Source organism: Mesoplodon densirostris, chromosome 5, assembly GCF_025265405.1.
Source record: "Mesoplodon densirostris isolate mMesDen1 chromosome 5, mMesDen1 primary haplotype, whole genome shotgun sequence".
In the NCBI taxonomy this organism is placed as follows: Eukaryota; Metazoa; Chordata; class Mammalia; order Artiodactyla; family Ziphiidae; genus Mesoplodon; species Mesoplodon densirostris.
In genome coordinates, this window is record NC_082665.1 from 79,860,033 (window position 1) to 79,877,144 (window position 17,112).

General features: G+C 38.6%; 1 protein-coding gene across 1 annotated transcript in view; it reads right to left on the reverse strand.

The window, feature by feature from the left end:
* Positions 1-17,112, reverse strand: part of PLCH1 (phospholipase C eta 1) — a 236,210-nt gene that overhangs the window by 11,693 nt on the left and 207,405 nt on the right. Inside the window, exons 13-18 of the mRNA XM_060099970.1 lie at positions 13,540-13,611; positions 10,179-10,270; positions 7,161-7,258; positions 3,437-3,616; positions 3,238-3,345; positions 2,315-2,439 (exon numbers count right to left, since the gene is read on the reverse strand). Of these exons, the coding sequence (XP_059955953.1) occupies positions 2,315-2,439; positions 3,238-3,345; positions 3,437-3,616; positions 7,161-7,258; positions 10,179-10,270; positions 13,540-13,611 (675 nt within the window). The remainder of the gene's footprint in view (positions 1-2,314; positions 2,440-3,237; positions 3,346-3,436; positions 3,617-7,160; positions 7,259-10,178; positions 10,271-13,539; positions 13,612-17,112) is intronic.

The window sequence follows — 17,112 nt, forward strand, 5'->3', positions numbered from 1 at the left end:
GCCTCATCAGATGCCAATGGGTTCTATGGCTCAAAAAAGAGTTAAAATCTCGTGACAGAGAACTTCATAAACCACAATAGGTTGGATTTTATTTTAATTATAAAAGAAAGATAAACCTCATACATTTAAATGATTACTCTAACCCCACAGACTATGTATTACAAAGATAAAGAAATACCGATGTAGTGAAAAACACCTGGAAGAAATCTCCTTATCCAAGTAACATTATCAATCCTGGGATAAACTGACACAATATGGCCCCTGATATGATACACTGAGAAGGATACACATTGCCCATGTAGTATTCCTGCCAAATATGTTTAGTCTGATTCTAATCATGAACAAACAATCAGGTAATCCAAACTGAAGGACACTATGGACACAACTGGCTTGGACATTTTAAAAAATATCAGTATAATGAAAACAAAACCTGGAGAACTGTTTTATATTTTAAAAGACCAAAGAGAAATGATAACTATAAGCAATGTGTGATTCTTAATTGGATTCTGAATCTAAAAAGAAAAAAAGAAGATGTAAGAACAATTTGGGGACAATGGGGGAAAATTGAATATAGATTTTATATTAGATAACATTAGTGTACCAACAAACTATTGGGTATAAGATAGGCTCAAGGATGTATTGTACAACGTGGGAAATACAGCCAATATTTTGTAATAACTGTAAATGGACAGTAACCTGTAAAAATTGTATAAAAATTTTTTTAAAATAAAATTTTAAAAAATGAATAAAGTTCTAATGGTCTAAAAAAATAAAATAAAATAGAAAAAAATATATTATTGTACCGATATTAAATGTCATGGGTGTAACGACTGTATTGTGGCTATACAGGATAACCTTCTTGTTCTTAAGAGACAAATGCTGAAGTATTTAGGGATTGGGGTCATGATGTTAACTTACTCTCAAATGACTCTCCAAAGAAAAGAAAATGCATATATATACACACATATATATAATTAAATTTTGTTATATTTGCTTTATTTCTCCCTTTCATGTGCATAAGTATATATGTATGTGTATATGTATATTTATGTACACATTTACACATGAAAGGAAGATAAAGCAAAAGTAACAAAATTTAATGAGTTAATTGGTGAATCTAGGTGCTGGAGATATGGTGTTCATTTTATTATTATTGCAACTTTCCTGAGGTTTGAAATTTTTCAAAATAAAAAGTTTGGGGGAAAATATAGGAAGTGAGTCTTCCTTTTTGCAGACAATAAAGAAAAATGGAAAGAAGAGGAAGTAAGGATAAACTTTCTGATCCTACCAAAATAACTATTCTTGCTGCTGAGAGAACAGAACTGGAAGCAGGGAGGCCAGTGAGCTGGGAGACTACTGCAGCAGAACTGCCAAGAGATGATGGTGGCTTGGATTAGGCTGAAGGCAATGCAGATGGAAGACATGGTCCCACCTGAAGGTCCTACTTTCTGAGAGGGAGGACATAGGGCCATCTACTGGAGAAAGTGATGAGAACAAATGTTTGAGGAGAGACGAAGTTGAAAATAGCCACTGTGGAGAATAGGATAGAGGACTGATCAGGCGGAGTTGGGATGGCAGTGCAGCACTACGTGTGGGTCAGTGGAGATTTGAGACAGAGTTGATGGTGGGACCATCGCAGAGCTGCATGGTTTCACCATCGACATTCAAGATCCAGAAAGGATAGTTTAACAGGTGGGAGTGGCAAAGAGCCTGAAGTGATGGACCACTCTTGAGAGGAAGGACATGAACAGAGGAGGGGCTGGCAGATAGGGAGAAAATGGAGGTCAAGGAGGCCAAGAGCAGGTGGAATGGGAATAACGGAATGAAAGCTCTGGAAAGAGTGGAGGCTGTGGTCAGAGAGGGAGACATTTTAAAATCACGCAACAGAAATGCAGCAAGGCAAGAGCCAGCCCGTGGCCAGGGAGCAGGTGGCTGATGTGCAGCAGAGATGAGGGTCACAGTGGATGAGAAAGGCGGATGGAAGGTTAAGATATTCTCCTAGGCAATGTGTCTATTAATAACAAAATTGCTCCTTGCATCTCAGTTTAGCATTGCCAGTGTCAGTCTTGAATCGTGAATTGAATTGTATTGCACTCATGCCTCAAAAATAGATGATGCACTGCACTCCAGAAAGAATTGTGTGTGTTTTGCCAATAAGTCAGTTAATATCTGATGAGCTGAGGTCAGTGCTCATTTACAAACACACACACACACCCACACACACACACACAGAGAACCCTTAAGACATTTCAGATGAAATGTAAACACAATAAAATAAATCACATAATTAACCACTTGGTCGTATACAGCTTACCTCGCCTCGGTCTCCAAACATGGAATCTGGAGGTTTGGGGAGTTGTTGTCCACTAATCACTTTCAGGATGAGCTGCTTCTTAGGGTTGGCAGGAAGTGGATCACCAGAGAAAGGGTTGAAAGTACCTAAGCCAAGTAAAGCAGAGGTTAAAAATCTAGGTTTGGTAGCATGGACACACACACACACACACACACACACACACACACACACACACACATACCTTAAGCTTGTAGAACAAAGAAACAATAAATGCTGGATTACTATAGTGTTTCTTAAAGCAAAGAAATTATCACATAACTATCAGCGTGGCTTTTGCCTGAAGGCAATGCCAGCTGGCATTTCCATAGCTGTGTTGTTTTTTTTGTTAGAATCTATGCTCCCAAAGGCCAGAAGAATGGACCAACTTAAAATAAGCGTCTGTGATGCAATTATCAACCAAGGCAGGGGGTAAGAGGAACATTTTATTTGAATGTCCATAGTATAGAGAAGGGGGGCAGTTGTCAGATTCACATAATTTTCTATCCTAAACTACTGCAGGTATAGTTTAAGTATTTATGCTGAAATTAAGTAAACAGCATAGCAAGAAAACATGCAAAGCACAAAATTCTGAAGACACATCTGTCAACAGTTTTTACTTGAACTGTTAAAAATCCAACTTGGAAATTTTAAAAAGAATTTTAATGAGCAGAACCAAAACGAAGTGTTTTTGATATAACATTGCATTATCTTTTTTTGTTGTTGTTGTTAGCACTGTTTTGTAATTGGAATAAACTGACTAAAAAGGGCTTGATAAAATTGTTTCAGGTGTTATTTATCTCTTTTTTAAAAATCATGTTGCAAAACAGAGGCATCACACTTTCCACAGAGCTCCTTCAATAGAGGTCTCCTGCGTTCAGAGCTGCGACTATGAAATTAACACACACCTTTGCACATCTGCTGGGGTTTGAGGACATAGCCGCAATTGCCATTTGTCTTGAATTTGGCTCGATTTAACTGCATCATTCGCCCTTCAGACTGGTAGTTCAATGCCACTGTGCAAGTTCAAAGTTTAAGAGAATTAGGCAAGACAGCAGCATAGAGTCAAGACACATGGAGAACCGCTCCTCCCCGAGGCATACACACCTAGCTGGCAACCTGCGTTCCAGTAGGGCAGAGGGTTGAAGTTACTGGAATCGATGCGGTAGGCAGAAGGATAAATCCTCGTGAGCTGCTTCTGATTATAAATCATGAACTGCTCAGATTTCTGCTGAACCACCTGATGTGCTCTTGTTTCACTGAATGATAACACATTTCCTGTGGTTCCTAGAAGTTTTTAACAAAGAAAACAGAAACGTGAGAACTGCTGCAAAGAAAACACCACTCATAAAAGAGCTTATAATGATGTCCGATTACACCCATAATAAAATGCAGAGCAAAAGAGTGAATTCAACCAGATCAGGCACAGCTCCTGAGTAAGAAAGGTCTAATTAAGTTCCACTCTCGGGACTCTTCTGCCATTTCAGATCAGAGCTGTGCATCTTGCTCAGATTACTGCCTATTTCTGGATCCCATATTATCCCAAGAATTCAATCACCTCACTACTTCATGTCTATCTGACTAGTATGAAGAGGACAGACAGGAAAATTATTTTCTAGGCGCATGATTCAAACAGGATAGCTTTGCCAGAGTTCAAGACACCTATGGATAAATAAAACTATCTTTGTAACTCATTCCTGATAAAAGGGAGACATTCGTTGAAGGCATTCATCTAAAAAGCATACATATGAAACACATTAAGTGACAGCATTCAGAGTCGAAGAAAATAAAGGGAAAAGACCAATTCCAAAGCAGAAAAATTGGGTTTTAAAGTTACTTTGAATAGAATTATGAAGCCAGTCAAAGCCTATTTGGGAGAAAGGAATAATAATGGAAAAAGAATTCAAAAGAACATTATAAAGAAATAAAAGTTTCAGAAACAAGAACAGCCATCCACCTAGCCAGATTTATAAATAATGGAAAAGTAAAGGGAGGTTAAAAAAAACAGGAAGCCTATATTAAAGTTTCTGCTTGGGGCATCATCAGAAAGGGTTAATCCAGGACCAACGAAGCTACAAGTTAGGGGGTCATGATGGAGTAAACCTCCAATTATTTAATATCTTACCTTTTTCTCCCAGTACTACCTTTTGTACCACATCTAAAATGCTCCCACCCCTTCACCAAACATCCATACCCCACCCCCAAAATGACCACCCCATGTCATCTGGACCTGTTGGAATATGCCAGCCTAGATAAAGATCCAAACTTGCCCAGAGTCTCATTCTCATTCCAATGTGTGCTCTGAACCCAGACTGAGGGACATGGCCCATGAAACAAAGGAGGTGAATTATAATCTTACTGAGCCTGAACTGTATCCAGACTCTGCATGTTTATTCATGCACACAGTCTCCCAGGGCCCTTGTTGTCCTTAGAGTTGTACAGCCTTAGTTATTAAACACTGGCCAAATGACTAGCAACTACACTCTACAACATGGAACAGTCATAAACACAAGTGAGAGGCAAAGAAATTAGAGAATTACAGTGTTTAATCTGATGATTTCCCTCATATAGACTCTTTCCTTATCACATATATCAATATCTTATTGATATAAGTTAGCATAGTTTACATATCTCAAGCATACTAAAAATGATCATATTTGTAGATTTTGATGAGGAATAGTTTGAACAGGATAAGAGAAAATATAATCTTTTTGACAAACCACATTCAGGTGGAGTAGCACTAAAATTAGTACCACTATTTTCTCTGTCTCTCTACATAAATTACACACACCACATTATCAATAAGATGACCTTGGTAATTAGGTACATGTCAATTAGTATATTAATAGAGTTGAGTTGCTTTGCATTAGGATGAGCCATGCATTCATTATCTATTGCTTATTTTGTGGCTAACACACACACACACACACAAAAGACAAAAACAGATAAAGTTCAAGAACTAAATAGTCCTCAATATTATTTTCCATTAAGCTAATAGGATTATGATTAACTAAGGCATATAGTAGAAATTATATTTCTATGAACCAAATATACCTATAACTCCATTAAAATACTTCCTGAGTTTATTTTCTAGCTGTGGGCAGATATTATAAGAATGTGATGTTCAGGTACCACCTCACACTGGTCAGACAGTCATCTCAAAAAGTCTACAAATAATAAATGCTGGAGAGGGTGTGGAGAAAAGGAAACCCTCCTACAATGTTGGTGGGAATGTAAATTGGTGCAGCCACTATGGAGAACAGTATGGAGGTTCCTTAAAAAACTAAAAATAGAGTTACCATATGATCCTGCAATCCCACTCCTGGGCACATATCCAGAAAAGATGAAAGCTCTAATTCGAAAAGATACACACACCCCAATGTTCACTGCAGCACTATTTACAATAGCCAAAACATGGAAGCAACCTAAATGCCCATTAACAGAGGAATGGATAAAGAAGATGTGATACATATACACAGTGGAATATTACTCAACCATAATAAAAGAATGAAATAATGCCATTTGCAGCAACATGGATGGACCTGGAGATGATCATACTAGCAAAGTCAGACAGAGAAAGACAAATATCATATGATATCACTTACATGTGGGATCTAAAATATGACACAAATGAACTTATTTACAAAACAGAAATAGACTCATAGATATAGAAAACAAGCCTATGGTTACAAAAGAGGAAAGGGGAGGGATAAATTAGGAGTTTGGGATTAATATATACACACTACTATATATAAAAAAATATATAAAATAAAGAACAAGGTCCTACTGTGTAGCACAGGGAACTAAATTCAATACCTTGTAATAACTTATAATGGAAAAGAGTCTGGAAATAAAAAAGAATGTGATATTCACTTGCTGAGAATCCTACAGGTTCTCATGTTCACACATGTGAAATTAATTTTTTTAAATAATTGTCACCATCTAAAGAAGGAATCAACACCAAAGGGAAGAAAATCTGCAGATAGAAAAAGATACACTTGTGGAATGGGGGGAAAAAAATAAAGATCTGAGGAAAGAATCCTGGAGGTTGTGAGGACATAAGACTCAGCACAATGTTGTTTTCCCTTCACTGAGACATGAGAAAATGGGAGAGTCTGATGTACATTTCTCTTCCACTAAAATTACAATTAGATTGAAAACCCATATGACCTCAGTTTATTTTCATAAGCACCCATTAACTGAACAAAATACAAGTGAGAAAGGAAGAGGATAAAGAGAAAGAGCAGCTGGCAGGAAACTCAGGGTAAGAACAGTTGTAACTAGAATTTCTCAACTCCACATACAGCAACTGATGGGTAAGAAACTATGAAAGAGTCAATGCTTCTGAAATTTCTGCTCTTGTTGTTAAAATTGCAATCTGTGTATTAAATTATTTTCATCAAGGTCAAAATTTTCAGTAAGAAAATACAGGGTGTTTCAAGATGTTATATTTGTCAATTAATTTCCTCTTTCTTCTAGTCATTCACACTAGGAACAGCCATCTGTGATCTGGCCATCAAACTAGGTCAAGTCTCCATAGTTTGAAGACTGGGAAAACCTTGCTCTGATACATTTGTCTTTTTAATAATAATAAAGTCTTCCTCTGCCCTGTTGGAAATTTCTCTGACCTCTAGCCAATTAGGCAAATAATCAATAGAGCCCTCCCTGTAAGCTAAGCATTGTACCAGCAATCAGTTTCCTGACACTCAAGCTGGATTCTACACATTTCCAGAAATGTGTGCTGATGATCCGATTAACAAAAGTTTAATTAACAATTGACAAAGAAAGGTCAGGAGTGTGTATCCAGAAGAAAAAAACACTCAGACCTTACCATCATCCACAATGTCCTGGGCTGCCACGGAGTTTGTGTACACAACCAAATCAGAGAGCTCTCGACAGAGCTTCATGGTTTTCCTTCGGCGGCCCAACCTGTAAAATACACACCAGGACTCATGACATTTTAGAGCTGGAAGAGGTTTGGGCTTTTGGTTACTCCACCTTCCCCACCTGCTCCTGATGGAGCCAGGATTAGAAACCAAGTGTGATTTTTAGTTCAGCATTCTCTCCACCACAACACCGTACTCATGTGGCTTTTTTCACCGCTCAGCCAGACTTTATTCACAGTCTCTTCTCTTGAATTTGTGAGTTCTATTGTGAAGGGCTTGATTCCCACCATTACCCAACTATGGAGTAAACCAGAATTTAGCAGGGAATCACTCTGCTTTGTCAGAAGGAGAACCTGGACTAAAAAGCAGTAGGGATACTGTACAATCAGTCACAAGAATCCCATATCTAAAGATAAATACACCAAACTTTCCATAGTCATTATCTTCTAGAGGTATAATTACAGTGATTTTTGTTTTCTTCTTTATGTTTTTTCTATATTCTTCAACTTCTTAAGACAAACATCCATTACTTACTCTCTCTGTACGTCTATATCTTCTGTATCCCATAAACCACTCCTAGGATCTGCTGTAAAACTTTACAAATTCTGCTACTTACTCTTTGCCACAGTAAAATTCTCCATAGATTATCAATTCTCCTCACAGACACACTTTTCTCCTCTAGGAAAACATATAATCATTAAAAACTTCAATCCCCACCAAAGGAGATACACAAATGGCCAATAAGAACATGAAAAGAAGCTCAACATTAGTCATTAAGGAAATTCAAACCAAACTACAGTGAGATACCACTGCATATCTACTAGGTCGGCTATAACCCAAAAGGCAGGCAATAATGAGTGTTGGCAAGGATGAGGAGAAACTGGAATGCTCATATATTGCTGGGGAATTTTAAATGGTACAACTGCTTTGCCAACATAGTTTGGCAGTTCCTCAAAAAATTAAACAGTTACCATGTGACTCAGGAATTCCAGTTTTTAAGTATATACCCAAGAGAAATAAAAACCTATGTCCACATAAAAACTTAGAAATGAATGTTCATAGCAGTATTATTTATAATAGCCAGAAAGTGAAAACAACCTAAATATCCTTCAGCTAATGAATAGATAAATGAAATGCAATATATTCATACAATGGAATATTATTCAACAATAAAAAGGAATGAAGTACTGATACATTCTACAACATGGATGAATCTTGGAAATATTATACTAAGTGAAAGGAGCCAGACAAAAAAGGCCAAATATTGTAGGATTCCATTTATATGTAATGTCCAGAAAAGGCAAATCTATAGAGACAAAAAGTAGATTAGTTGGTACCAGAGACCAGGGGAGAGAGAGATGGAAAGTCGCTGCTAATGGTAGAGTTTCTTTTTGGTGTGATGAAAATGTTCTGGAATTAGATAGTGATGATATAGATTTATTCACTCAGTGAATATTTATTGAGCACCTATTGGAGATAAAATAGTGAACAAACCAGACAAAAATTCTTACTGTAATGATACTTATATACATTCAACAAAAGAATTAAGGCCAAAATGTGTCAACAACTCATTTTGCCAAGAAAGAAGACATGCACATAGACAGGTATAAAAACCAATGGGAAGAAGAGTCCATGTTCCTCCTTTACCATGTAATTAGGAAATTCTCTAGCCATTGGTAAAAATCTGGTTTTGTGAAAGCAAATGATTATAAATCAATGTGAGGGAGGTAACGCCTGTAAATGACAAGTAAAACTCCCAGGACACTCCATAACACAGAAAACTTCTGTATAAAGTTAGCTCTTTTTAATCCTTATCTTAAAATTGAATTAGTTTACTGAAGTCCCAAAAGGACACCGTCATCAATGCTTGAGCCTCGATAGCTATTACGGGCAAATCTCTAATTGACTTAAGAGCAGAATGCAACGTGATTTCATGTGATAGCTTCCCTGGCTATATGATTCAGAGTCAAGCCTTTCTCAAACTTATATTTGAGAACAGTCACAGCAGAGGTCTCATGGAAGGTAATTCTATTTCTCTTATATCCTTTACTGTAACTACATATTGAATTTTATGTACCCTAAGGGTAGGAACCATACACATCTCCTTTGCCCTCACTAATTAGTTACTATTTTATGTATGGACATTCTGTTGGAGTGAAGCTCAAATATAAAATTTAATTGAACACTAAATGTGATTCATTCCTATAGGACCTCTATGCCTCCAATTTCGCTTAGTTTCAGTCTTTTCATAAAGTCACAGAGGGGTGTGTGTGTACATGTGCACGTGTTTGTATATCTATCTATCTATGAAGGATATACTTCACATTCCTTTGTGAGACTTACTGTATACACAATTTGCCAGAAAATCCTGTATCAAATCATGTGTCACAGTTTGGGTTCTAAAATTTTGGCCATTTTACTCATCCCAAATTCTACTGGCAATAATAAAGAAAACAGCAGCTAATATTTTTGAGCACTTACTTAACTGGAGTAGGGCTCATCAAGCTAAATAGTTTAGTTCCTTTAATCCTTACAATGACCCTAAGAAATATATACAAATGAGGAGCCTAACTTGCCCCATCTTAACGTTGGAGGAACAAGCGTTTGAAGTCTGGCTGATTTCAGATCCCTGACTCTTAACGTGTTCTTGTCATCTATCTTCTCCTTCAGTCTCCTGTGAGAGCCCCGCTGTACTAGTTCATGTGGTCCCTCTCTCTTCTCTGAAGATATCTTTTACCTGACAACTGCTACAGCCAGCATTTATTAAGAGCTCACTGTGTGCCAGGCAGCACAAGTCCCCTACATGTACTATAATCTCACATCCTGTTGATCTTCCCATGTTCCACTGCAGAGCTCTTTACCTTGTAATCTGATATCCTAGACACGTACAGCTAAAACAGCCAAGATGATGTGGATGGAGAGGTCCCAGGAGCCTGAGCAAGAAACGTGGAGAGCTTTCTTACCTGTACAGCTGGCTGGTCTCCTTGCCAGGATTCTGCTGTGCGTCCTCCTCTTCATCAGCACTATAAGACTTAGACCGTGGTTTTGTGGTTTTCTGCTGGAAAAATCAGAGTTCACTTAACACAAACTCAGTGCATCAGGTACGTCTACAACATACGGAGAAATGAGCTTTAAAACAGACACACACACACAAGGACAATTACTTGGAGAAAAACAACTGACCAAATATTGCAGCTTGCCTCACCATCAATAATAAGCATGTCTGTGGCCAAAATTATCTTAAAATATCAAGGCAAAACTGAGGGTTTCATGCTCTTAACATTGACTTCTAAGCCACATAAAATGCAGGTCTTAGACTATTAGTCATGCATTGAAGGTCTCTATGAGGGGTAGGGTTAAAGTTGTAATATCTATTTAAACGATTATAAGGGATAAAGTGGCTTCTTATATAGGAGGCTCACTATTCCTTTTGACTTACTTATAAAAGGCAGATTTGATTAAAAAAAAAGACAAGTAGTAATTTTTAAATGAATAACTACCACTCCTGTTTTTGTTCAGTATGCATTAAAAACCCCATCTAAATCAAACTGTTCATTTGAGACTTTGACCCATTTTAATTTCTAGAGCAGAATGAAAATTGTTACCTACAGGAGTCAGGCTGAAAGACTGTAGGACTAACCTGGTGTCTGGATAGATTAGCTGTTAGACATAAAACCTCTTAGGAATGATGCACTTTCAGCCCCACCACATTGGAGATAACCCCAATATTTGGCAACACACACCTCAACAATACAAATGACGGGGAGGGGCCCTAGTAATTGCAGAAAAACTTGCCACTAAAATTACAGCTTCTACAAACAAAGGTAAGACTTTTAGACAGAGTACCCTGGACATTTTGGGAACATGGCTTAGCAAAGGAAAGGGACTCCATCCCCACATTACCATGGGACCAAATCAACTTCCAGATTTTCTCATTCTCAACAAATAAAAAAAATCAAACTACACTTTTGACATAAACACATTCAACTCTACTGCACTGACAGCAAGGCGCCAATTTAATCTAGAACATTTTTACGTCTTATTTATGCCTTGAGAACTTCAGTACACGTGGCGTGGACCCAGGCATCTGATGATCTCATGTTCCAGATTGGCCTCTCACCAAGCTGATAAATTGGCTAATCTCTCAAGCTTCCTATTGTGCTTTTTTAAAGGGTAGGACAAAAACATCTGTTCTAAAGGATTATTATTTTTGTGATGATTAAATGAGATGACATGGAAAGTCATTCTGTAAACCACATAATATTAACTTTCAATTTAAAATACTATTAATACTTATTTAAATAACCTATAAATAGTCTTATAAACATTTACTCTTATGACTTGAGACATAATAAATTCTAATTCTATAGTAGCAAAGGTACTCCCTAAAAGCTTTACTTTGGAAAATAATTTTAATTTAAATGAGTGGTTGTAATCAAGAAATGAAATATTCTCCAATTCCACATATAGTTAGTAATTTGAGGTGTTACAATAATAAATCTGTCTTTCCCAGGTTCATTTTAAAATATAAAATGCAGAAAGTAGAAATAAGTAATGAATCGCCAATGATAGATATTTGGAGAAATGATGATATATTTTCTTTACATACAGTTTTTTTTTAATTAATTTATTTATTTAATTATTTTTGGCTGTGTTGGGTCTTCGTTTCTGTGCGAGGGCTTTCTCTAGTTGTGGCGAGCAGGGGCCACTCTCCATCACGGTGCGCGGGCCTCTCTTGTTGCGGAGCACAGGCTCCAGACACGCAGGCTCAGTAGTTGTGGCTCACGGGCCTAGTTGCTCCGCGGCACGTGGGATCCTCCCAGACCAGGGCACGAACCCGTGTCCCCTGCATTGGCAGGCAGATCCTCAACCACTGCGCCACCAGGGAAGCCCTACATACAGTTTTGACACATCTTAATACAGTTAACATACGACATAATCAGCTTTTCATCTTACTTTTTTATTTAATGTTTTGCATGTTGAGCTCGTCAGAGTGATCATCTTTTAATGGCTGCATAATTGTCCATTGTGTGAATGAATCATGATTTACTTAAGCAGTCTTTATGGGAGAACATTTTAGTTGTTTTCAGTTTATTATGACTATTTTGTCCAACCTTTTAATAAATTGTCCTATTGATGGGGCAGGAAATTCCAGATACAACATTCATTAAAGTACAAGAAATGGCCTTGGAGAAACCTCATGCATAAAGTTCATCACCCAATAATTGACTTCTTGTTTAACATGTTTTACCTTTTTATTGAAGATAAAGCATACACTTAGAAAAGCACAGGAATCAAAAGTGTACAGCATGGTGGCTTTCCACAAAGTGAAACCACCCAAATGAGGAAATGGAATATTATCTGCCCCAAAGCCTTCAGATTCTCCCGTTTGGTCATCACCTTCTTCCCAAAGGTAACTACTAACCTGACTTTTATCCCATAGATTTTTTTTTGCCTGTTTTTGAGCTTCATATAAATGGACTCAAACTGTATGTACTCTCTTGGGTCTGGCTTCTTTTGCTCAATGTCATGTTTACAAAGATCACACTATTGCATGTAGTTGTAATTTTGTCATTCTCATTGCTGATAAATATTCCCTTATGTGAATAGGCCACAATTTTTATTCTTTCTAATGTTGATGGACGTTTGAACTGTTTCCTGTTTGTACTATTGCAACTAATGCCCCTGTAAATATTGTTGTTTCAGTCTCATGACACACACCTAACAATGGAACTGATAAGACATGGTTCATAGAGTGGCTTTAGTTGGTACTGTGAAACAGTGTGTGGAAGAAGCTGCACAAAGGCAGGTTCCCGTTAGCAGTTGATGAGAGTTCAAGTTGCCCAGCATCCTCACTAACATGCTGTTGTCAATCTCTTTATGGTTGCTGTTGTGGTGGGTATACACATCATCATTTTAGTTTGCATTTCCCAGAGGACTGTTAAGGGGGAGAACCTTTTCCATATTAGCCACTTGCATATCTTCTGTTGTGAAGTTCATTTAAGCCTTTTGCTTGTTTTTTAAAAATTAGTGTGCCTTTTTTATTGATTTATATGAATTCTTTATATATTCAGGAAAGAAATCCTTTGTGGACTTGTATAGAATATTGAAAATATTTTTTCCCAGTATGCTATTTGCTCTTTGATACTTCTGATGAACAGGAATTCTTAAATTTTAAAATAGTTTAATTATCAACTTTTTCCTTTTCTGGGGTCCTCTTTGAGAAATCTGCAGTTATTCCAAGCTCATGATGATAGTCTCCTGTCACCTTCTAGACTCTTTAAATTACCTGAATTATGCACACTTATCTTTCTTAATTCGTACCTTATGTTTTCCGAAGTTGGTCATGAGGGATCGTCCATGTGTTTTCTTTCCACTTTCCTTCACATCTGGATGCTGAGTAAATAAAGCATAATATGACTATTTTTCTTCTTTGCTTTTGTTTTCTCCTTAGTTCTGGTGGAAGGGCATGGAGTCCCTCTCTCCTTCCATCTCTAGGGGGGCAGCCGGCAGGTCCTGCTCATTTCCTCCTGCTCTACACTCCACTTCCCTGAAGGTGGCTGTGTCTGCCTTGAGAGAGGGGGGATGCTGCACAGAGAGACCTGGGCACCACCAGGAGATGGCAGCTGCCAACAGCTCCCCACAGCTGGGGTCAAGGACCTCTCAGTAATGCCCAGGTGTGCAGGCCTCTCTAATGCCTGTTCACAAGGCTCTCTACAGCACAGGATGTATTCTTTTCAATGCCCTGAGGGGGAATAAATCATCTACAGTTAAAAGTAGATTTAATTTTGAAAAATGGCCAAAAGTCATTAACAGCCAATTCAGTTGACTAAAAAAAACTAATCAGACTGATCACTTAATTACTATTTAGAATTTGGAAACATTAAAAACAAATAAAATCCAAGTATATCTATGAGGCAATAAGATTGTTTTTCTTTAAGTAAACTGCAGCAGAGCTTATCTGTTCATTAAAATCATTCCCTCTGTGGTGAGCACAGGAAAGATGTATTGTAGATTCTGAATTCCTCCTTATGTGAATTAATTTTCCAGGCTACAGATCTCTTTACTCTATGGGACAGAAAAAAAAAAAAAAAGACCACTCTGCTAAAAGGGTTTAGACTTTTTTCCAATTGTCATCCCTAAAAATATGTATTAGATGATTCACTGATAATTACATGATGTAAGAGGAGACCAATAGGCCCCGCCCTCCCAGAACTTTCAGCTGAACAGAGATAATCTCATAAATGGAATAAATGTAGGTGAGCAAAACCACCCGAAATCAAAAGGTCAGGAAGAGCATCTACATATATCCATAGAAACTAATCAAAGATGCAATGTGGGATTTGGCGGGGGCGGGGGGGGAACAGTGAGAACTGGGTTGGGGAAAAGGCAGTTCAGAAAATACTGGAGGAAGGTGGGTGGCAGGTTTACAGGGTAATTTTTGTTGACTGGTTTATATATATTGACTGCCTTTGAAGATCAATTAAAGCTGATCACTAACTATTCAAAAACCCTAGAATTAAGAAAGTAGTAAGATATGGTAATAGAAGTAACACTGCTCTTCAAGTTAGGAGACCCAGTTCTGCCACCATGTAGCCACAGGTCCCCCATCTCTTTCTTTTTTAAGGTGATTTAAAAGATCATTTTTAACCTATTAGAAAAGTTTTACAGAACTAGGCTTATTCAGTCTGAAGAACAGAGAATTGAAACGGTGTTTTAAGGTGAATGAGAGTCTCTCTGATGGATTTAAGTCTAAGCAGGAAATTATATACATCAATACATTGATAGGGAACAGAAGCTGAACATGTAAGAAATAAGCTGGGACTCAGAATCAGATGGAAAGGGAGGAATTAATAGGTGAAGCAAAACATAGGAGATTCCAGCACACACTCTGTGCTAAAGACGTGCTCCTCTGGGGCAAACACCCACCTCTTGACCTCAGTCCTCTTATCTGTGACATGGGGGAGGAATGGACCAATTAACCTCTGAGTTCCTCTCCAGTTTTAGTAGCTCATCTATTAGTAGGGAGACCATGTCATCTATAGTCCAAAACAGGACTCTTAAGAGTGAAATGGGGACTTCCCTGGTGGCTCAGTGGTTAAGAATCCGTCTGCCAATGCAGGGGACAAGGGTTCGAGCCCTAGTCTGGGAAGATCCCACATGCCGTGGAGCAACTAAGCCCATACACCACAACTATTGAGCCTGTGCTCTAGAGCCCGTGAGCCACAACTACTGAGCCCACGTGCCACAACTACTGAAGCCCGAGTGCCTAGAGTCCAAGCTCCACAACAAGAGAAGTCACCACAATGAGAAGCCTGCGCACTGCAACGAAGAGTAGCCCCCGCTCACCGCAACTAGAGAAAGCCCGCTAGCAGCAACAAAGACCCAACGCAGCCAAAAATAAATAGATAAAATAAATAAATTTATTTTTTTTAAAAAAGAGTGAAATGGGGCACCTTTAATAATTACGCTGGGACAATAGGTATAAAGCGAGGTTGCCCCAGGCAAGGTGAGGTATAAGGTCATCCATTTTTTTTTTTTTTTTTTTTCGCGGTATGCGGGCCTCTCACTGTTGTGGCCTCCCCCGTTGCGGAGCACAGGCTCCGGACGTGCAGGCTCAGCGGCCATGGCTCACGGGCCCAGCCGCTCCGCGGCATATGGGATCCTCCCAGACCGGGGCACGAACCCGTATCCCCTGCATCGGCAGGCGGACTCTCAACCACTTGCGCCACCAGGGAGGCCCGGTCATCCATTTTAATAGGCACCTGCTACGCCCCAAGGATTATGCTAACTGTATTACATATATTCTCACTTAATGTATACAACCATCCCTGGAGATAAGTATAATTAAAATCCTAGTTTCGCAGCTAAGAAAAACAGAAGTATAGTGAAGTTAGATAATATGCCCAAAGTTACAAAGCTAGTTGGTGATAAAACAGGGATTCTGTGTAGTTCTGTCTCCTCTCTTGGTTTCTCCCCCTCCCCCACTCTACACTCCTTCTTTGTGTACCAGAGGAAGGCACACAGATATCTCTCCCCAACTTGACCTCTCCTTGAGCATCAGCACTGCATCTTTCATTGAATCCATGGATCAAACACTGTGCTAGGAACTCACCATGAATACAAGGGAGACAGCAAGCAAGAGAGATGTAGACTCTGTCCTCCCTGGGCTTGCACTCTTATGATGGAGACAAATGATCATAACACAGTATAATAAGACTATGATGGGGAAAGTTCAGGGTACTGCCTGAGGGCACAGGAAGGCCATCTACCTGGACTTGAGGATCGAGGAGGACTTCTAAGGGGACATGTTAGAAAAGCTGAAGCCAGAAGGCAGGTAGACATTGTCTATGTGAAGTGAGGAAGAGGAAGTGTGCAAGGAAAAAGCAAACACAAAGGCCAAGTGCCAGGAACATGGCACTTTCCAGGAAACAAAGAAAGGCAGGGGTTGGGTTGTGTATTTGTGCTGTACACATGCACATTAGTGGACAAATCAGAGCTGGGGTCAGATGATGGAGAAAGGATCTTTTGGGTATAGCTTTCAATTTGAGCTTTATCCTCCAAACTATGAAGAGCATTTGAATGGTTTAAAATAGGAGAATGATGTGATCAGATGCATGTTTCTGAAATATCGCTACGGTAGTGGTATAAATGAGAGACTGGAGGGAGGGGGACAGCAGGAGAGGTGCAAAAGTTCATGTAAGGAATAATTAAGGCTACCCAGATGGCTGTAGCTGGGATGTAAACAAAGAAGTGAATTCAGAACTCTAAAGAAGGCAGGCATCCTTCTACTAAGTTCTTCTAGCGTGAAGGATGAGAATTTCATTTTTATTTTACTTTGGAGATCTCCAGGAAAAAGCTGGCACCAGTAGCACACAGTACTGCACTCCTGAGTGA